Genomic DNA, 21,447 nt, shown 5'->3' with positions numbered 1-21,447 from the left:
GGGAATCAAGCTGTATATAATGTTCTGCAACCTGCTTTATTCATGACATATCATGGATATATTTCCAGGGTATGACTTATTTGACTCACACAGTCTCATGTGTGACTCTTGACAACTCATGTATGACTTTCTTCTGAGTATATATATATATATTTTTTTTTCTTTAATTTTGGCTGCACTGGGTCTTCCTTACAGTGTTCAGGGTTTCTCTCATTGTGGTGAGTAGTTGCCCCACACGGCATGTGGGATCTTAGTTCCCAGATGGGATCAAATCCACATCCCCTGCATTGGAAGGTGGATTCTTAATCACTGGACCACCAGGGAAGTCCCTGAGTGCATTCTTGAGATGGAATTGCTGGGTCATAGAAAATGTACAGGTTCAGTGTTGCTAAATAATACTATATTGTTTCCTAGAGTGACTGTCCAGGGTACTATATTTTAGAAGGCTATTTTTTTAGCACTGAATTAATTTATAAAAATAGCATTTGATTCTAAAATAGTTAATCATTAGAAAATGTGTTAGCTTATAGAAATGTGATCTATAGAAAACCTTTCAGGAATACTAGTATTACTTGTATTACCAGTTATGATTAAATGCACTATTAACTTTTTAATAACCAGTTACAATTAAAACTGCAAAATAATTTGTTAATGTTTTTATTAGACTTACAATATGTTTATATTTGGTTCAGGTATGCTATTTACCATTACTCCAGAAGAACAACAATGAAGCATATTAAAATCTGTTTATATAGTTATCCCTTGTCTGATTGTTCCATGTATCTGTGACTACTCATTAACCTCCTCTGGAAAATTTTTTTTTGCCATGTTGCGTGGCTGGTGAGATCTTAGTTCCACAACCAGAGATTGAACCTGGGCTCCTGGCAGTGAGAGCCTCCTGGCAGTAAGAGTCCTAACCACTGAATGACCAAGAATTCCCTGGACAATTTTTTTTCCTAGTATGTGTTCTAGCTAAACAGTGTGCAGTGTGTACAACACTGCCACCTCACATCCACAAATGTTAATACAGGTGTGAATGTGAGGTGGGTACAGGCATCATAAGTAGTTGACAGATTTTATTTGGTATGTTTTACCTGAAATCTATTTAACATTAAGCATCTATGAAATATGAATAATAGCAAAAATGAACTCTTCTACTGTTTCTTTTCCTCTTGAAATAAACTCTCAATTACCATTTTACTACTTATATACAAGTATTTGGTGTTTATCACCTCGTTTCTTCTATTCCCCCATATTTCTAAATTACTTACCAAAGACTATAAACAGGTTCTTGACAAGATTATTTTTTAGACCCTCTTATTTTGTTCTCCCCTATTACTTATATAATCTTTTACCTCATATTTCAAATCATCAAAATTCCTCCTTCTTGTCCTTCATCAAAACCATCCCTGGCAGATCTGGGAAAAACTGAATGGGTTGTGCCCCAAACCTGCAAACATTTTCTTACTGATGAAATGTGAGAATATTGAACTTCAAAGTCACGTGTGACCTCGGAGCATCAGGACTCTTGTTTCTGTATAAAACTGTGTTTTTTTGAGAGGTCTGGTAGCAAAGGGCAGGGATGCTGTGTCCCAGCCTCGCTCCAGCATCCCCTCTGTGTGAATCACCAGTTTGGAGGGAGCCTGCAGACGTGAACTGTCAGTATCAGAGGTTTCCGTTGTTTTAGGGTAGGACCTCACTGCCTAGCTCCAGACAGCTCTGCCCAGAGGTAAACGTTTGTGGGCAATGACTCCTTATTTATAGTAGTCAACATAAAACTAGCTGGGCAAGTGATCCCAAGAAGGTAAGAGGACCCCCTCAAAAAGCTGGGGGTGCAAAGACTCGTTTTGTCACTCATGGGTTTCTGCATTTTAGCTGTGAATGTGAGCAGTTTTTGCAGTTCTCTTGGGACTTAAATTCCTACAAGAGCATAAAGCCAAGTGTGGATTAAAAAAAAAAAAAAGCCCCTAAGGGGCTTTCGTTAATTGCAAAATCAGTACAGAGGTCCCACTCTTCTCTCACCGACTCTTATCCCAAGTGGGTGGTGACGGTGGGGAGCGCTGGGAAAGGACCGGAGCTGTGGCATTCCTCTTCTGCAAAGTGGAGGTGGAGTGGCTTGCGGCTTCGCAGGAAAGCGTCCACCGCCAAATGCAAGTCGAGGTCCGCCAGCGCCGAGCCCCCGGCGGCAGGAGGGGGCGGGTTCAGGCAGTCCCTCCCTCGGGGGCGGGGCCAAGGGCTTCTTCCCATCCCGGCTCTGCAGAGAGGAGGTCTTGCAGGCTCCAGTTGAGTATAAAACAGATGCAAATCCCGCAAGAAGCCACCGCACTTGTCAGCGGATCTGGTGATTGATAAAGTCCCTGGGGCTCTGCACCGGTCACCTCCCTCAAGCTCCACAACTGAACGTCGGAGCCAACCCTCGGCCCCTTGCAGTCGGAACTTTACAGCCGCGGGAGAACTGAAGGCGGTGGCAGCGGCCCAGGAAGGAGCAGCAGCGCCGGGGTAAGTCTGGGCAAGTGTTTGTCTCGTCGTGTGCCCAACTTTCTGACTGAGCGGCCCGCCTGTCCTATACCCGGGGCCTTTATGATTCTGCGTTTCTTTCTCTTCATCGGGACAGGTAAATTATGTCATGGGATTTCAAGGCTTTCTTCTCATCCGTTTACTTTTGATGGTTTTCACTTGTTTTATCCTACTGCTGCCTGTTACCAAACAGCATGAATGAATGATGCAATCCCACATAGGGGAGTCATCAGTACAAGAGTAGGAAAAGTTCCAGAATTTAGAGTTGCAGTGTCTGACTCCGTCAACTTCTTTTTCATCAGAATTCGAATTTTCAATATGTGCTTACCAGATACATTGTTATACGGCTTCAAGCCGGGCATGAAATAAATAATGCTTCCATTCATCAAACTTAACGTTCTAAGTTTTCCTTATATGTGACCTGCACATGGTGTTTACTCTTGAAATATTTGACTACCAAATTGGAATGAAGATCAGGGAAGAAAAATGAAGTCCAGATTTTGTATATGTTATCTCCACTGCCTGATGTGTTTTCAGTGTAATGATCCTAGTCCTGTCGCTTTCATATTGGAAAACAAAGTACTAGAATGTTTTAAGTTTTCAGATTATCTGATACATGTCTAATAACTTTTCTTTTTTGGCCGGGAAACTCGGCATGAGAAATCTTAGTTTTTCCCTGACCAGGGATCAAACTCAAACCGCCTGCTTTTGAAGCAGAGTCTTAACCACTGAACCACCAGGGAATTACCCCTTATAACTTATTTTTAAGCTTACATTTTATTGATGTATAATCTAATGCAACAATATGCACCCATTTTAAGTGTACATTTTGATGAATTTTGACAATGTTGTACGCACTTATATTCACCATCACAATAGAATACTTCCATCTCCCTTAAAAGTTTCCTAGGGTGTCTATAATGATTTTTGTCATTATAGCATTTGTTGGTATTTTCTAGGGTTCATATAAACAGAATCATACTCTTGTGTCTGGCTTCTTCTGGTCAGTATAATATTTTAAAAAATATTTATTCATGTTATGATGGTGGTTGGTTTAGTAACTAAGTCATGTCCAACTCTTGTGAACCCATGGACTGTGGTCTGCCAGGCTCCTCTGTCCATGGAATTCTCCAGGCAAGAATACTGGGGTGGGTTGCCATTTCTTTCTCTAGGGGATCTTCCTGACCAAGGGATCAAACCTGGGTCTCCTGTATTGCAGGCAGATTTTTTACTAATTGAGCTATTCATGTTATAGTATGCATTGGTCATTTATTCCTTTTTTATTGCCGAGTAGTGTTCTGTTTATCCCTTTATCTATCAGTGATGTTTATTCTAGTTTTGGACTATCATGAATAAAGCTGCTTTGAATGTGTTTTCATTTCTCTCAAATACACCTCCAGGTATGGGATTGATGACTGACTCTTATGGTAAGTAAATGTTTAATTTCGTAAGGAACTGCCAAACTGTTTTCCAAAGTGGTTGTACAATGTTGCATTGTATGAGAGTTCCAGTTATTCCATGTCCTCACCAATACATGATATTGTCGATTTTTTAAAGTTATTTTTCTTTTGAGTTTATTTGCACATCTTTTTTGAAATGCCTTTTAGGATCTCTTTTTGCTCATATTTTAATGGGTGGTGTGTTTTATTGAGTTGTTAAAGTTCTTCATTCTAGATAAAAGTCCTCTCAAATATGTGGATTGTGAATATTTTCTCCCATTCTGTGACTTACCTTTTTTTCCTGTTCCTTAATGGCGTCTTTTGAAAAGCAGTTTTTAATTTTGATGAAGTCCAATCTATCATTTTTTCCTTTTATTATTCATGCTATTTGGGTTTTATTTAAGAAAATTTTTACCAATTATGGTTGTTCTATTAGGTATCTATCCCTGCATAACAAATAATCCCCAAATTAGGCAGTTTTAAAAGACAAACATTTATTTTCTTAGAGTTTCTGTGGCTCAGAAGTCTGGGAACAGCTTACCTGGGTGGTTCTGAATAGGGTCTCTTAAGGGGTTCCCTGGTGGCTCAGAGGGTAAAGCGTCTGCCTGCAATGCAGGAGACCTGGGTTTGATCCCTGGGTCAGGAAGATCCCCTGGAGAAGGAAATGGCAACCCACTCCAGTACTCTTGCCTGGAAAATCCCATGGACAGAGAAGCCTGGTAGACTACAGTCCACGGGATCGCAAAGAGTTGGACACGACTGAGCGACTTCCCTAAGGGGTTGCAGTTGGCCAAGGTCAACTTATCTGACCACTTCAGTGGAGGAAGATCTGCTTCCTAGTGCGCTCATCTGGTTGTTGACAGGATTCAGTTCCTTGAGGGTTGTTGGACTGAGGTCTTCAGTTTCCCCCTGGCTGTTTGCTGCCAGTTCTGCCACATGCATCTGTCTTAGGGCAGCTACCAACATGGCAGCTGCCTTCCTGTAGAGCAAGGAGTGGGGATGGGGCAAGAATGGAAGCCACATTCTGTTTTTAAAGTGACAACAGGCACACACACTCTTTATTTTTTGGCCATGCTACCTGGCTTGCAGGGTCTTAGTTCCTTGACCAGGGATTGAACTTAGGCCCTGGCAGTGAGAGCACTGAGTCCTAACCACTGGGCCACCAGGGAATTCCCCTAGATAAACTCACTTTAAAAAACACACTTTTTGTGTGTGTGATTAGAAATAATTATGGATTCACAGAGGGCTGCAAAGAAATATACAGGGAAATCTCATGCACTTCTCCTTCTTCCATGTCTCTTCCCCTGAAGCCAACATCTCAAGGAACTGACTCTGGCACAATCCATAGAGCTTGTTCAGATCTCACAGTTATGCACACTCATTTGTGTCAGTCTAATTTTGCAAGTGATATCCTATCACCTCTGCCTCATTCTGTTCACTGGAAGAGAGTCACTAAACCCAGCCCACCATCAAGGGCAGGGGTTTAGAGATGGGTTGGAATAGCAGGAAGTTGGTTCATTAGGTGTTGTTTGTTTTGGTGTTTTGGCCAAGTTGTGTGGCTTGCAGGATCTTAGTTTCCCAACCAAGGGTCAAACCCAAGACCTCTGTACTGGAAGCACAGAGTCCTAACCACTGGACCTCCAGGGAATTCCCGCTAGGGGCCATTTTAGAGGCTGCCTGCTACAGGAGTGCAATTTTCCTCCTGCATTTTAGAAGAAGTAATAGTTTTAGCTTTTTTGTTTAGGTCTTGATTCATTTGGAGTTGATTTTTTGGCATTGGACTACAAGTTTTATTATTATTTTTACATAATTTGTCATTGGACTACAGGTTAGAGAAGGATATACATTTCAGTATTTCTGTATATAATTAAAACTACCAGGTAAGATTTCAGTATAATGACTATCAGAGTCTTGTCATTTTCATATTGGTGAAACAAAATAGAAAGAACATTTTAAGTTTTCACATGATTTAATACATGCCCAATTTAAAAAAAAAAAAGGTAAGTAGCAATGTATGAATTCTAAATTAGAAGAGAAAAAGAGCCTGCCTTTATAATTTAAAGAATTCCTCCTTTAGATGTAAATGGATCAAAGGAGAAAGATTAAACTATATTAAAGAAGCAAATTCGGAGAAGGCAATGGCAACCCACTCCAGTACTCTTGCCTGGAAAATCCCTGGTGGGCTACAGTCCATGGGGTCGCTAGGAGTTGGACACGACTGAGCAATTTCACTTTCACTTTTCACTTTCCTGCATTGGAGGAGGAAATGGCAACCCACTCCAGTGTTCTTGCCTGGAGAATCCCTGGGATGGGGGAGCCTGGTGGCCTGCCATCTATGGGGTTGCACAGAGTCGGACACAACTGAAGCGACTTAGCAGCAGCAGCTGGTGGTCCAGTGGTAAAGAATCCTCCTGCCAATATAAGGGACACAGGTTCGATCCTGGGTCTGAGAAGATCCCACATGCCTCCGGGCAAATACCAGTGTGCCACAACTACTGAGCCCAGACTCTGGAGCCCGTGAGCCTCAACTACTGAAGCCTTTACAGCTACAGTTCGCGCTCTGCAACAAGAGAAGCCACCTTAATGAGAAGCCCAACCACCTGAACAAAGAGTAGCTCCCAATGGCTGCAACTAGAGAAAGTACAGGCACAGCAAGAAAAACCCAGCAGAGCCAAAATAAAATACATACACACATAAAAAAATAATTCAGGCTTGAAAAAGAAACAAATGAAAAAGAAGCAAATTGGAAGTAGTACCATTCTTGTGCTGCCATTCTGGGCAGTGGGGTTGTCTCTTAAGAGGAGCAGCTTCTGGGCAGGGCCAATAAGATGCAGCTTTCTGGGCCTGCAGGGGAGCGGGATTCAGAACTCCTGCAGAAGCTCGGCAGTGTGGGGAACATGCTAGGCTTGCATGCCCAGGTATGAGGCTTTGAGTACAGCTTGTGCTCTTCCTCCTTCTTGGGAGTATTATCCTCTATGACTCTGGTGAGAGAAAGGGTGCACCAAACCCTTTCTGAGTGCAGTGAGGACTGTATTTGAACCTCCCTGAAGATTTCTTTCCATTCTGTCGTCTTTCCTTTGTCAAGCCCTAGTTTGCTCTTTCTTGCTGCTTGTTCTTAACTGCTTCTTTTTGTCTCTTTGTTTCTTCTGAGATTTAGCACCTTTGTCCACTTCTTTTTACAGTTTAAATGATGAGGATAATAATCGGAAGTTGTTGGCTTTGTTCCCTTCTTATGGGGCAGCAGGAGTCCTTTCTGACTGTTCTTGGAATGTTGTTGACTTTCCTCGTTTTGAAGACAGCAGGGACCATTTTGTACAGTCTGTAATGTTCCTACTTTGGCTTCTCTGTATTTGTATTTTGTTTTCCCCCAAGATCCCCTTTCCCTTTCTCTCTCCTTTCCCTTGCCTCTGCGCCATGCCCATCAGATGTAGGTGATTTTCTATCAGATTTGAAGCTTTTTCTGGTTTAAAGCCACAGAAAAGGGTATGTTTCCTCTTCTGTGGAGCTTGAAGGAGGCAGATGTGAAGTATTTCCCAGAGAAAGTAGTCTTAGGAGACTTTGCAGCCGACCTTTCTTTGTTCCAGTCCTACATAGGGAGGATAGTGAAGCTAGACGGTCTCTTTCTTCTCCTGTGTCTGGACCTTGATGTTGATTTCCCCGTTCTTTCTAGGCTCTTACTCTTGCAGAACTCACGAGATCTCTCTTAAAGAAATTTGTAGTCAGAACTTTATGCTGTGTTTCTTTACTCCCCGCCCCCGGAAAGAAGTGGGAAGAGAAGACCATTGTCTCCTGGGAATCCAGCACTGGAGAAGCGTGAGTCCGCTCTGTCTGTTGTTGTTCTCATTGTCAATGTAAAGTGTTTATCAGTTAACAGTTTCCGCTTCACCCGTGTAAAAAGAATTGTCTGCTGTAAAGTGGTACACATACCATCTCGGTTTCCCTGAAGAAGAGCTGTTTTGTTTTGTTTTAAATCATAAAATGTACTATAAATGCATTGGCAGGAACCCCCGTCCTAGTTTGAGGAAGGCTCTTTGACTCTCCTCTGATCCAGAAGCCTCTCAGGCTCCATTCGACCTTGTTTCACTGCTTGGGGGGCCCCAGACAGCCTCACCCCCAGGACCAAAGCCACGCTAGAGGATAACATCTGAGTCCAGGAAGCTTTGCTCTGTGGGCTTCCTCAACCTCTGTACCAGCTTATATTTGTTTTTACATAAGTGAAGGTAAGAGATCAATCCCAGCAAAAGTGGAAGTTGGTGAAGGTAATCTTAGATGTCTCTTGTGAGCCACTTAGATGAGAAGCTGGAAGAGAGTTCTTTGGGATGAGAAAGTTTTTTTTCCCTTTTCTCTAACATCAGAATTCCTAAGGTTGGCCTTGAAGGAAAGCTTGCTTTTGTACTTTTGGAACTGGGAGTAGGTGACAAGGGGTTGTCAGCTGTGGCTTCTTTACCAGTTGGCCCTCTGCTTCCCCAGGGTGGACCTGCTTGGGGTCGGGTGGGCAGGAGTCCTGTCCTGAGCCCCAGAAAGGCAGTGGTCTAGGGGTTGGGACCAGGCTTGGCAACTGCCGTGTCTAAACACAGACCTTTTCCACCAGGATTTCTTCCACCCCTGTCCTGTCTTCCTTCCTTGCTAGTCTGGATGTGAGGGCTCCAGAGTCCATTCTCCAGCAACAGTTTTTCTAATGTACACAATTTACTTTGAAGCAACTGAATTTACTCAGCAGATTCCCCTTCCTGCCCCTGGAACTATGAGAATTTCGAATTTGTATGAATCATGGGTCACTCCTGGTGGATACAATGAAGAAAGAGGGAACCAGAAGTGAACGGGGAGGCAGAGCATTTTACAGTGGGGGCTGCGAAGTGCTGAAGGAAGCTGAATTTGCTCTGTAGTCTAAGCAGGGGATTGAAACCCATGTAAGCTGAGGAGTGGAGGGCATATCCCCTGGCACAAGCATTCTGGGGACAAGGTTAAGGTCATATAATCTAGCTCTGTCTTCTAGGGAGGGCACGGAGAAAACAATTAGCCTTCCCGGTAGCTTCAGTGTAATGTTTGTGTGTGGCTGTTCGCATAATTAGCACTGTCTTGGGTCCTTACAGTTTCTCCTGTCCTTCTGCTGACCCTACCCAGAACTGTATTGTGCAGTGAATCACTTCTCTGTCGTCAAGGGCTTTGCAGTTAATAGACATTGTTTAATAATCATCAGGGCCAGGTAGCTCTACGCTCTGTTAGTCCCCAAACAATGATGAAAACCCTCCCTGACATATTTCCAGCACCCCCAAGACGACTTACCCATTCATCAGTCTTGGCTTAGAAGTGCACACCCTGTTTCCAAGGACCCCGATTACATGGATCTGCCTGCCTCATTTGTTGCTCTCAAGATGCCTTCTCAGTTTGTGGGTACTTTTTGTTCCCTCTGTCCTCCAATAGTTTGTCTCAAACATCCTGTCTTGGGACCCACAGTGCAACCTACAGATGTCAGCAGTTCTAAGTCAGGACTACTGTTCATCCAGATTTGTAGAAATCAGTCCTCACTTCATCAGAGGAAATGTATGTTTCCTTTTGTATTTGAGGCTCATGATCTGGTTGAAGCTATTGCTGGTATCAGTGGTTGGAAAGAGGCTCAAGGCTCTGGCTTTTCAAATGTGAGCAATAATGCTTTTCCAGCCATCCAAAGAGACTGAGAGTGTCTTGAAGGTGGTGCCCATTCTGTGTTTCCCAGATCGTGTGCTGGGCACAGAGTGGCACTGTGCACTGGCTTCACTGTCTTTCAAGAATAGTCTGAATTCTTTTTTTTTTTTTTTAACATTTGTATTTATTTGACTGTGTTGGTCTTAGTTGCAGCATGTGGGATCTTTCATTGTGGTGCATGGATTCTCCAGTTCTGGCACGTAGGATTTTAGTTCCCTGAGCAGAGATTGAACCCACATCCACTGCACTTCAAGGTGGATTCTCAACCACTGAATTGCCAGGGAAGTCCCAGTCTGAATTCTTGGTGGAAGTCTTTGACATTTCCTGGATCCATGTTATGTCTAACTTTACTTAATTCTGCTTAATTTATCCACATCTTGTATGCTGTCTCTGTGCATTTGAGATCCAAATTTCAGTTCTTTGGCCATCACTTAGGAGCTGTATGACCTTGGGTAAAGCATTTCATTCCTTATAGCTCTATTAGTTAATCTGGTAAATGGATGTATCTATATTGTTCCTGTAGAAAGGCACAGGACTAGCCCCAGATAATGGCTTTGAGCTTCCTTCCAACTTCAAAATATATGATGTTGATTCTGTTTCTCTGCTGTAGTCATCATTTCTGGTTAAGGACTTTAATTTTAGGGTAATAGCATACTGAATTGGAATTGTTTAATTGAGAACAGTAATGTACTCGATTCTGTGTTGGGTTCTCATTAACTGCTTAGATTCAGCTCTAATCCCTGAAACATTTCAACTTAACGCCCACTGTGCTGGAACAGAAAAGTAATTCAGTCAAGGTCCCTACCCTGAAGGAACTCACATTCTAGGAGAGGAATGGGGGTAATTAATTAATTAATTCTTGGAGGGGATTATGAAGGAGATAGTATAGGGAAAATAATTTAATCTGCACCTTGAAGAATAAATAGGAATTTGCCCTTTAAACATGAGTAATTAGGTGATTTCAGGCAGAATAAACAGCATTTGCAAAGATAAAGAGAACTAAAAAACCATGACATGTTTAAGGAGCAAGAAGTCCTCTGTATTCCTTGAGCATAAAGTGTGTGTATGTGAGTGTTTGTTGGGGGAGTAAAGTGGTGGGGAGCAGACTGGTGAAATGGAGAGGATTGGAATCATGAAGGGAATAAATGAACCAACTAACAGAGACATTATGTTGATTTCTATGCTAATAATGAGCAATGGATAAGCAGGGGAATTCTGAGGTGTGCTGTGATTAACCTGATTTGATTCCACGGTTGTCAGCAGCCAAACCTGAATACAGGCAGGTGCCAACAGTATAGTTAATAAAAACAAATGACTATGTTAAAAAGAACCTTTACCTTTTAAGTATATACACTGAAATATTTTTGAATGAAATGATATGATTTACTTTGAGATAAGTCAGATTTATCTCAAAGATGGAATTGTGTAGATGTGAGAATGTGATTTGTAATAAGCATGTATTTGGACCTGTCCTGTTTCTGACACAGAGCTACTGTAACCCTTGGAATTTTCCATGATGAAACAGATAAAGATGTCTCTTGTGTGAATGAGTGACTTTTGGACCTACCTAAGGATGAGGGCTGTTTGCTATGAGAGCCAACCATGTGATGAGAGGGTTGGAACCTTTGGTCCCACTGACATGACCCCGAGGGGCTAGAGGCTGAGCTCGGGCACCAGTGACCAAGGATATCATCAAGTGTGCCTTTGTAATGAGGCCTCCTCAAAACCTGCAAAGGACGGGGTTCTAAGAGCTTCTGGGTAGGTGAACACCTGGAGATTTGGGCAGAACGGCGAGCCTGGTAAGGGCATGGAAGCTCCCCTCCCCTCCCACATATCTTTGCCCTGTACATTCTTTCATTTGCTTTTCCTAAGTTATATCCTTTAATAATAAACCTAGTAAATTTTGTGAGTTGCTCTAATGAATTAATTGAACCCAAGGAGGGGGTTGTTGGAACCTCCACTCTATAGCTGGTCAGTCAGAAGCACAGGTGATGATAATCTGGACTTGTGACCGACATCTGGAGAGAGAGAGAGTGCGTGTGTGTCGGGGGTGGAGTGGGGTCAGTCTTGTGGACTAAACCTTTAACCTGTGGAATCTGATGCCCTCTCTGGGTAGATAGTGTCAGAACTGAATCGAAAAGTAGAACACCCTGCTGGTATCCAAGAACTGCTTGAATGTGTCGGAACCCCAACCCCCGTGTTGGAATTGGGGTGCAGAACTTTTTATAGTGCGGTTGTTGATGAAGTAAGATTTGCTATGATTATTGAAACAGGATAATAAATACATGGAGTTCATGTATTCATACTTCCTGTTTTGATATGTATGTGAAATTTCCCACAATAAAAAGTTTTTAAAAATTGTTAGCTGTGGGTATGTAATTCACCATTGTATCATTTTATTTATTCATTCAACCTTCAGAAATTAATTGAGTATCTACTCAAAAAAGGTTCAAAACAATAGGTGTTTTGGAAAATTTTGTATCTTAGTACAAAGAGCTTGCCATCCAGGAGTGAAAGTGATATGCACATAAATCAATATAAGATAAACTGGAATATTATAAATTCCACATCTTAAAGCAGGTCTCCATAAAGTACTGTGGAAGTTCTGGGAGAGATGTTTTTCCAGCTCAGGGGATCAGGGAAGACTTCATAGTGAAGATGGCATTTGAGCTTTATTCATTTACACACATTACTGAGCCTTGTGTGTGTGCTAAATCGCTTCAGTCATATCCGACTCTTTGTGACCCTATGGACTATAGCCTGCCAGGCTCCTCTGTCCATGGGGGTTCTCCAGGCAAGAATACTGGAGTGGGTTGCCATGCCCTCCTCCAGGAGATCTTCCTGACCCAGGGATCGAACCTGAGTCTGTTATGTCTCCTGCACTGGCAGGCAAGTTCTTTACCACTGGTGCCATCTGGGAAGCCTTACTGAGCCTTACTATGTGCCAAGTACCGTTCTCAGTCCTAAGGATCCAGCAGTGAACAAAGATGATAAAGGTCCTACTCCTGTGAAATTTACGTCTTAATGGGAACAGATAGACAACACAGAATAGACATGTGTTATCAGGTGTTAGAAGATGAGAGATGTTACAGAAGAAAAGAAGTAGGGCATCCTGAGGGAGATCAGCAATGTCGTGGGTAAGGTCAGGGAAGGGGGTTACAGTGATAAGCAGGGTGGCCAGGTTGACATCTGGGCAAACTGCTGCTGAGGGAACTGGCCAAGTGGGTATTCACATGACGAGCATTCCCACCAAGGGCGAAGCTAGAGCAAAGACCCTAAGAGGGGAGCCTTCCTGGTGTATTTGCAGAGCAGCAGGAAGACCAGTGAGGCTGGAGCAGAGTGAACAAGGGTGAGAGGGGTAGGAGGTGAGGCCAGAGAAGTAATGGGGAGGGCATGTTGCTGGTGGTGGTGCCAGAGTTGGGGGGCAGATCTTATAGGTAATCATAGGAACTTGGGCTTTTACTTTTAGTAAAATGAAAAGCCACTGAAGGATTTTGAGCTAAGATTGTGACATGATTTGGCTTATAGCTTGCAGTGATTCTCTGGCTGTTCTCTTGAGAGCAGATAGTAGGGGTGGGGACATTTTAAGAGGCCGTTGGTACGATCTTGGCTAGAAACATCGGTGACAGGCTGGAAGGACAGCAGTGGGTGTGGTGAGAAGCGGTCACTTCGGTTAGATTTTTTTTAGTTAGCTCTTACAGGAAGAACCAGACTTTCCAGGAGGTCCAGTGCTTAAGACTTCACACTTCCACTGTAGTGGGTGTGGGTTTGATCCCTTTTCAGGGAACTATGATCCCACATGCTGAGGGGCTCGGCCAAAAAAAAAAAAAAAAATTAAAGGCAGAACAAATAGCATTTCCTGAAAGATTGGATGTGGGATTTCAGGGAAAGAGAAATGTTTAAGGTGACTGAGGAGTGGAGTTGCCATCAAGAGAGAGAAGGAAGGCTGCAAGAATAGCAGTTTTGAGGAGGGAAGGGAAGACTGGGAGTTCCGTTTTGGACATTATGTGTTATGTTTGGGATGTTCACTAAACATCTGAGTGGAAGTCAGGTAAGTAGATAGAGTTTAGGGTTTGGGAGAGAAAACTGAGCTGCAGCTGTACATTGGGAGTTACTGTCACAGAGCTGACATTTAAAGCTATGATCTTGGATAAATTCATTCATCTAAGGAGTGACCAGGTGGCGCTAGTGGTAAAGAATCCCCCTGTCAATGCAGGAGACCCAGGAAACTCCGGCTTGATCCCTGGGTGGGGAAGATCCCCTGGAGGAGGAAATGGCAACCAACCCACTCCAGTATTCTTGCCTGGGAATTCCCAGAGACAGAGGGACCTGGTGGGCTACAGTCCATAGGGTCGCAAGGAGTTGGTCATGACTGAAGTGACTTAGCACTTAGCAAGGAGTGTATATCGGAGAAGGCAGTGGCACACCACTCCAGTACTCCTGCCTGGAAAATCCCATGGGTGGCGGAGCCTGGTAGGCTGCAGTCCGTGGGGTCACTAAGAGTTGGACAGAGCTAAGCGACTTCACTTTCACTTTTCACTTTCATGCATTGGAGAAGGAAGTGGCAACCCACTCCAGTACTCTTGCCTGGAGAATCCCAGGGACGAAGGAGCCTGGTTGGCTTCCATCTATGGGATCGCACAGAGTTGGACACAACTGAAGTGACTTAGCAGCAGCAGCAAGGAGTGTATATAGGTAGAGAAGACCAAGGACAGACCGTGGGCTATTACATTAAGAGAACCAACCAACAAAGAAGCTTAGTCGCCAAGAACAGATATGTGAACCTGGGAAGTTGGTCCTCTAACTTGAGGGGTCAGCTTGAACAAGAACATGATGTTGGGGGTAAAAAAACAGATCGTATTGTGTTGGCCAAAAAGTCGATCGGGTTTTTCCATAATCTCTTACAGAAAACCCAATAGATAACCAGTAGCAGATGTGTTTTGTATTTATGTTTTTGAAAAATACTTCTCCTCTTCTATGGAGACTTATTCACATTTAGGTTGATAAAGTCAGTGCAGAGTTTTAAATTCTGTTATATAACTGCATTCATTAACTTACCCTCTTCTGCCTGTTTTTAGTGGGACTCCAATGAAATTGATATTTCTTGTTTGGAGTACTCTCTTGTAAGGGCTCAAAACAAGGATCAGCAAAATTTTTCTCTAAAGGGCCAGACAGTGTGTTTCTTTCCAGACCATAATGTCTCTGACACAGCTACTCAGCTTGTCTGCTGCTGGGGGGAAGTCACTATAGGTACGTAAATGATGAACATGGCTATGTTCCCATAACATTTTATTTACAGACACTGAATTTTGAATTTTATGTGACTTGCATATGTCACAAAATACGACTCTTCTACTTTTCCCAACTATTTAAAATGTAAAATTCATTCTTCACAGGCTGTACAAAAACATGTGCCAGGCTGCATTTGGCCTATTGGCTGTGTTTGGCTGACCCCTGGCTTGAAAGATTTTTTTTTCCCCCCACGTCAACTTTGAACTGGATCATTCTACCAAATGCACTGGTTTGTAATCAGTTACAAAGTGGGTTGGCCAGGCTCCTGTGAGTCAGTTGTCAGCCACTGTTTATGCTGATTTGCATGGTCCGTGTACCTTGTACATGACGTATTAGTTTCTTTGATGGGAGAGTGACCCCAGATGACCTCTAGGATCTAGTTCACTTCCAAGACTCTAGTCCATTGATTTTCTTTCTTTTTTAAAAAATAATTTCATTTATTTGTGGCTGTGCTGGGTCTTTGTTACCGCTTGAGCTTTTCTCTGGTTGTGGCGAGCGGGGGCTACTCTCTGTTGTGGTGCCTGGGCTTCTCACTGCAGTGGCTTCTCTTGTTGTGGAGCATGGGCTCTAAGGTGCAAGGGCTTCCGTAGTCATGGAGCATGGGCTTAGCTGCCCCATGGCACGTGGGATCTTCCTGGACCAGGGATTGAACCGGGGGCTCCTGCATTGGCAGGTAGATTTTTTTTTTACCACTGAGTCATCAGGGAAGCCCCAATTTTCTTAAAAAAATAAAAAAATACTCAAAATTCTTTTGAAACTGTCCTTTGCAGCTTCTGCAGCACTGTGGTCGCTCAGTTCCTCCCTGTGAATTCTCCCTCTCATTCTCCTTCACGGGTTCCTGACTTGACTATCCTGTTCCTGCGCGCTCTGTTCTCAGCCTTCTTCTTTTTCTCTTTCTCCACTCTCTGTTCCAGCAGTCTGGGGCTTCAGTTACCACCTCTGCACTGGAAACAAACTCGTGTATGTTTAGCTCTGACTTCTGAGGTATAAAGCCTTTCAAGGTTCCCTATTAGATAAAAGTCCCTCCCCCCGCCCAATATTTGCTTATTTGGCTGCACCAAGTCTTAGTTGCAGCATATGAACTCTTAGCTGAGGTATCTGGCATCTAGTTCTCTGACCAGGAATTGAACTTGGGCCCCCTGCATTGGAAGCATGGAGTCTTAGCTCCTGGTCCACCAGGTAAGTCCTTCCATTAGCTAGAGTGTTAAAATCCAAACTCTTTAAGACCTACCTGGTGGTCCAGTGGATTAGAATCCGCCTACCAATGCAGGGGACACGGGTTCGATCTCTGATCCAAGAAGATCCCACAGGCCGTGGGGCAGCTAATCCCGTGCACCACAACTACTGAGCCTGAGCTCTTGAGCCTGTGCTCTGCAACAAGAGAAGCCATGGCAACGAGAAGTCCATCTACCGCAAGAACAGTAGTCCCAGATTGCCGCAACTAAAGAAAGTCTGTGTGAAGCAATGAAGACCCAGCAAAGTCAAAAAAAACAACAACAAACCTCTTAGCCTGCCCATACTAACTGCCCGTGCACTGCCTGCCAGCTGGCTTGGGCCGTTGGGCAGCTCCCAACTCATCAGCCATCATTCTGCCGCCTTGTCTTTGCACATGTTCTTCCCTTTGCCATCACTACCCACCTCCTTGCTGCTGTTCTCCCTCTGGCTTATTCTCAGGACACAACAAACTGATACCCTTCCCTTTGAGAGCCCATGCAGAAGGCCACTTTGCAAGATTCAGCTCAAATGCCTGTACCTCTTGGAAGCCTGTCTCATGGACAAGGTTAACCATTTACTCTGTGTGCTCACAGTGTCTTATGCACATTTCTATTGTAGCACTTGCCTTATTGCTCTAATTGTTAGGTCAAAAGTACGTGAATATTGATTGACAATCAAATACATTCATAAATTGATAACCTTCACTAGACTTAATTCCTGGGAGCAGAATCTGGGTCTTCACTCATCTTTGTAGCCCCAGAGCCTGACATTTAGAAGGGGCTTAATTTGTATTAAAAAAAAAATGAATGACTTTGATGCAAAATACAATATAGACCTTTTTATAATTATATTCTGTCTGATGCTGGGAAGGATCAAAAGCAAAAGGAGAAGAGGGTGACAGAGGATGAGATGGTTGGATGGCATCACCAATTCACTGGACATGAACTTGGGCAAACTCCGGGAGATAGTGAGGCACAGGGAGCCTGGCGTGCTACAGTCCCTAGGGTTGCAAAGAGTCAGACAGGACTTAGCAACTGAACAACAACAACAAATGATTGTATTTTATGTCTTTAAATAGATTCATCTTTTTCTGTTGTAGGAGGAAAATTCTTCCAAAGATGGTCTCCCATTCAGAGCTGAGAAATCTTTTCTGTTCAGCTGATGCAGTGTGCTTTGATGTTGATAGCACCGTCATCCAAGAAGAAGGAATTGATGAGCTGGCCAAATTCTGTGGAGTTGAGGATGCCGTATCAGAAATGTAGGAACAGTATTTATTCACCTTATGAAATGATAGAGGATGGCAAAAAAAGAGTGACTTTTGAATGACGCACAGGACCAGAGCCACAATCCCCTGATTTTAGTCCCTTCCTATGAAACATGGGCACTGGCTTATTTTCTTCCATCACTTAGAGCTGAATTTGTTGGTATAGTACATCATCCAACCATCCATTTATATAAATATATATGTATATGTGTATGGGCTTATATAAATCTGTGTGTGTGTGTGTATGTGTATGGGCATCCCCGGTAGCTCGGCTTGTAAAGAATCCACCTGCAATGCAGGAGACCTGGTTCGATTCCTGGGTTGGGAAGATCCCCTGGCTAAAGGATAGGCTACCTACTCCATTATTCATGGGCTTCCCTGGTGGCTCAGATGGTAAGGAATCTGCCTGCAATGTGGGAGACCTGGGTTCAATTCCTGGATTGGGAAGATTCCTTGAAGGAGGGCATGGCAACCCACTCCAGTATTCTTGCCTGGAGAATCCCCATGGACAGAGGAGCCTGGTGGGCTGCAGTCCATGGAATCACAAAGCTGGACATGACTGAGCAACTAAGCATAGCATATATATATATATATATACACACACACATATATACACTATATATTTGTATATACAAATATACATGTATATTTGGCCATACTACATGGCTTTCAGGACCTCAGTTCCCTCCAACCAGGGATCAAACTTGTCTCCTTGCAATGGAAGCATGGCATCCTAACCACTGGACTTCTGGGGAGTTTCCCATTAATGCTCATATTTATGCCCCTAAAGTGTATATATAACACTAACGTATACACTGTGACAAATAAATATGGATGACATACCCTTAGCTTGGCCAGGGGAATGATGACCACAGATAACCAAAGAAGATAACCTAGCAAAAGAAGATAATAACCTAACCAAAGAAGATAGTCTCCAGGGGTCCAGTGCTTTGTGTCATGGTTGAAAGTATGGCCTTAGAGCTTTGCTAGAAAGCTAGTTTTGGTTCAGAGTCTCCACGGATGCCTGGGTGAGAGTTCCTTCCTCCCTTCTGCTCTCCCCTGTGCCACCCACACTCACCAGGTCCTAGACTGTTTCATGTTCAGTTTCATCTGATGCAAACATGCCTGGCCTAGTAAACCAAGCTGTACAATTTAGTTTATGATAGCAGCATCAGAGCTGCTCCAAAATGTATATAAATCAACAGTGGTAAATACTGTAGATTTATATATATATGCAAAAATATATGCATACTATTTTTACATCATCTATGACATTTTTTTAATCTGTATACTTTAAAAATTATTGCTTGTTTATTTTGGCTGTGCTGGATCTTTGTTGCTGGGCATGGGCTTTTGATTACAGTGATTTCTCTGGTTGTGGAGCACCGGCTCTAGGGCAGGCTTCAGCAGTTGCAGCTCTGAGCTCCAGAGCACCAACTGAATAGTTGTGGCTCACGGGCTTAGCTGCTCCAGAGCATGTGGTGTCTTCCTGGACCAGGCATCAAACTGATGTCTTCCGCACTGGCAGGTGGATTCTTTACCACTGAGCCCCCAGGGAAGCCCCCGTGTACTTTTCTTTGATGTGATTGTTTTTAACATGCTAAATTATATATGTGTGTATGTGTGTGTGTGTATAAAGAGTACTGGCCTTTAGTCTCTTTCTTGGTTTACAAGTGCTCACGGCTTCTAAGGAAGGTACCTGTGGATAGTACATGCGTTTTTCTCAGCTCACTGGATGGTGTATTTGTGGATGCAGAATACAATTGTGATTGATTCTCAAGCAGACCCTCCATAGTTTATCCCTGGCCCCACTCAGTCCCATGGCAATGTAGCACATCTGTTGTATGGGGGGGCACCGTCCTTGTGGATGGACCTTGTGAGGAGCTGGGGAGGGTGAGCATGTAAACTTTGACGACAGCTGACTTGGCTGGCTTGATTGTTGGGTCTTCCTCCTCCTAGGACACGGCAAGCCATGGGCGGGGCAGTGCCTTTCAAGGCTGCCCTCACACAGCGCTTAGCTCTGATCCAGCCCTCCAGGGAACAGGTGCAGAGGCTCCTAGCAGAGCACCCCCCACACCTGACGCCCGGCATAAGGTAAGGGATGCCCATTCTGGGTACACTGCCTCTCCATCAGCACCTGCGTTTGGGGGTATGTGCTTCATTACCGTAGAGCTTCCGTGTGGTTCTTTCGGTACTTGTGAATGGTCTTGTCTGGCTGGTTGGTCCTGCCCATGTCTGCCTTCCCTCTCTCACAGCAGAGAGCCAAAATCTCCTCTTCGTCTTGTGTTTCTAGGTCCATGGGCAGAACAGAGGTGTGGAATGGTTTCCTAAAGCAGTCAAGCCTCACCCACTACTTTCTAAGTGCATTTAGAAAAACATATGTGGAACATTAATTCACTAGGCGATATACCTTGTCTGATGTGCCTTGGACAGATGCATTAGGAGAAAATACATATTTGAGTTTCCTTTTCACGTTTCCTGTTTTCACTTTTGTATTGATCAGCATTTGGTATTTGCAGTTTCCTTTTTTTTTTTTTACAGGGAGCTAGTAAGTCGCCTACAAGAACGAAATGTTCAGGTTTTCCTGATATCTGGTGGCTTTAGGAGCATTGTGGAGCATGTTGCTTCAAAGCTCAACATTTCATCAACCAATGTATTTGCCAATAGGCTAAAGTTCTACTTTAATGGTAAGACTTTCATGGTCACATTTTCCCCTCTAATCAGTTTTAGTATTTAATGTCTGTTGGAATGCAGTTTCAGCAAGGTGGCAGTGGAGTTAAATGCTGAGATAGAGGGTTCTCTTTACTGATGTCTTTCACTCCTTGGTATCCTTTACTCTGCAAGATGCACGTAGGGCATCATCTCTCCTACCTTCAGTATCCATAAAATCATCTATCTGTATATACAAGTCTGCATTCTAGTAAATAATGTCATGTAACCCATATGACTTATTTTGGTATTCAGTACATTTCAGTTTTATGAAAGCTCTCATGTGTTGAGCCAATTTGGCTCTCGTGTTTGACTCAGGAAGGAGAGTTGATTTGTGAGCAAGTCACTGCACTGCGGCTGCCTTTTGGAGGCGCTTCCTGGCCCCTCTCTGGACCATCACAGAGCTACAGCTGTAATCTTTTCGTCATCTTAAGATGTCCCCAGTTATGTCAGGGGGTGGCTGGCATTCTTAAAACCAAATGGTATTAATTAAAAACATTTAAATGTGTTACTAGAACACTTTTGAAGAGTTTATAAGATAGAGATAATTTTAAAAAAGAGTAGAGTATAAGTGTATTAATTACTGTAAGATGGAAATAATCCATCAAATGTAAATTAGAATCTCCTCTTAGAAGAAATTATATAATAACATGTTTTAAATTAATGTATTACTGTTTCATGGTGTTCTGCCATTTCAATAAGTTTTGAGACTTGCTATACTGGAAGCTTAGAAGGTAAAACCAATTAACATGCAAGATGTTTATCACCTAAAGGAATAACCTTGACAAGAAGTTTGTAATTTAAAAGCATAGCTTGTTCATTCTGAGAAATAAGTGTGGAAGTCCAGGCTGTGTTACTTTATCAAAGGCCATTTTTAGCTTTGCCAGTGGTATGTAAATGAGGATATCATCTATGCAAAAAAGTGGCCCCTACTGATCTAATTCTGTGGATCTGTTTTATAGGTGAATATGCAGGTTTTGATGAGACTCAGCCAACAGCTGAATCTGGTGGGAAAGGAAAAGTTATTAAATTTTTAAAGGAAAAATTTCATTTTAAGAAGATCATCATAGTTGGAGATGGAGCCACAGACATGGAAGCCTGTCCTCCTGCTGTATGTATTAAGCATACTAGTTTTTTTGCAGTTTGTGAGAATGAAACAAAAACCTGTATCACCATAAAACAAAAAGCCAAAATAAATAAAACACAGTCAATCTCAAAATATTAATTGACTTTTTGCAAACCCAAGGAAGGTTGCAAATAAGGAACTGAAACCCCATTTAAAACTTCCAAAGACCCCTTGTCCCTGCAATATGGCTGCTGCCTCTT

General features: G+C 43.1%; 1 protein-coding gene across 3 annotated transcripts in view; it reads left to right on the top strand.

The window, feature by feature from the left end:
• The window catches only part of PSPH (phosphoserine phosphatase), a 30,913-nt gene that overhangs the window by 6,236 nt on the left and 3,230 nt on the right, over nucleotides 1–21,447 (top strand). The window contains exons 1-5 of one of the 3 annotated variants that reach the window (XM_040260323.1): nucleotides 2,238–2,499; nucleotides 17,248–17,406; nucleotides 19,372–19,506; nucleotides 19,954–20,099; nucleotides 21,084–21,232. In XM_040260323.1, coding sequence (XP_040116257.1) covers nucleotides 17,267–17,406; nucleotides 19,372–19,506; nucleotides 19,954–20,099; nucleotides 21,084–21,232 — 570 coding nt within the window. In that variant the 5' untranslated portion in view covers nucleotides 2,238–2,499; nucleotides 17,248–17,266. Of the gene's footprint in view, nucleotides 1–2,237; nucleotides 2,500–6,497; nucleotides 7,770–17,247; nucleotides 17,407–19,371; nucleotides 19,507–19,953; nucleotides 20,100–21,083; nucleotides 21,233–21,447 lie in introns of those variants that run through there. The other 2 variants (XM_040260332.1, XM_040260342.1) reach the window with 2 other exon arrangements.

Source organism: Oryx dammah, unplaced genomic scaffold, assembly GCF_014754425.2.
Source record: "Oryx dammah isolate SB20612 unplaced genomic scaffold, SCBI_Odam_1.1 HiC_scaffold_2, whole genome shotgun sequence".
NCBI classification, from domain to species: domain Eukaryota; kingdom Metazoa; phylum Chordata; class Mammalia; order Artiodactyla; family Bovidae; genus Oryx; species Oryx dammah.
This window is presented reverse-complemented; position numbering and strand designations above follow the sequence as displayed.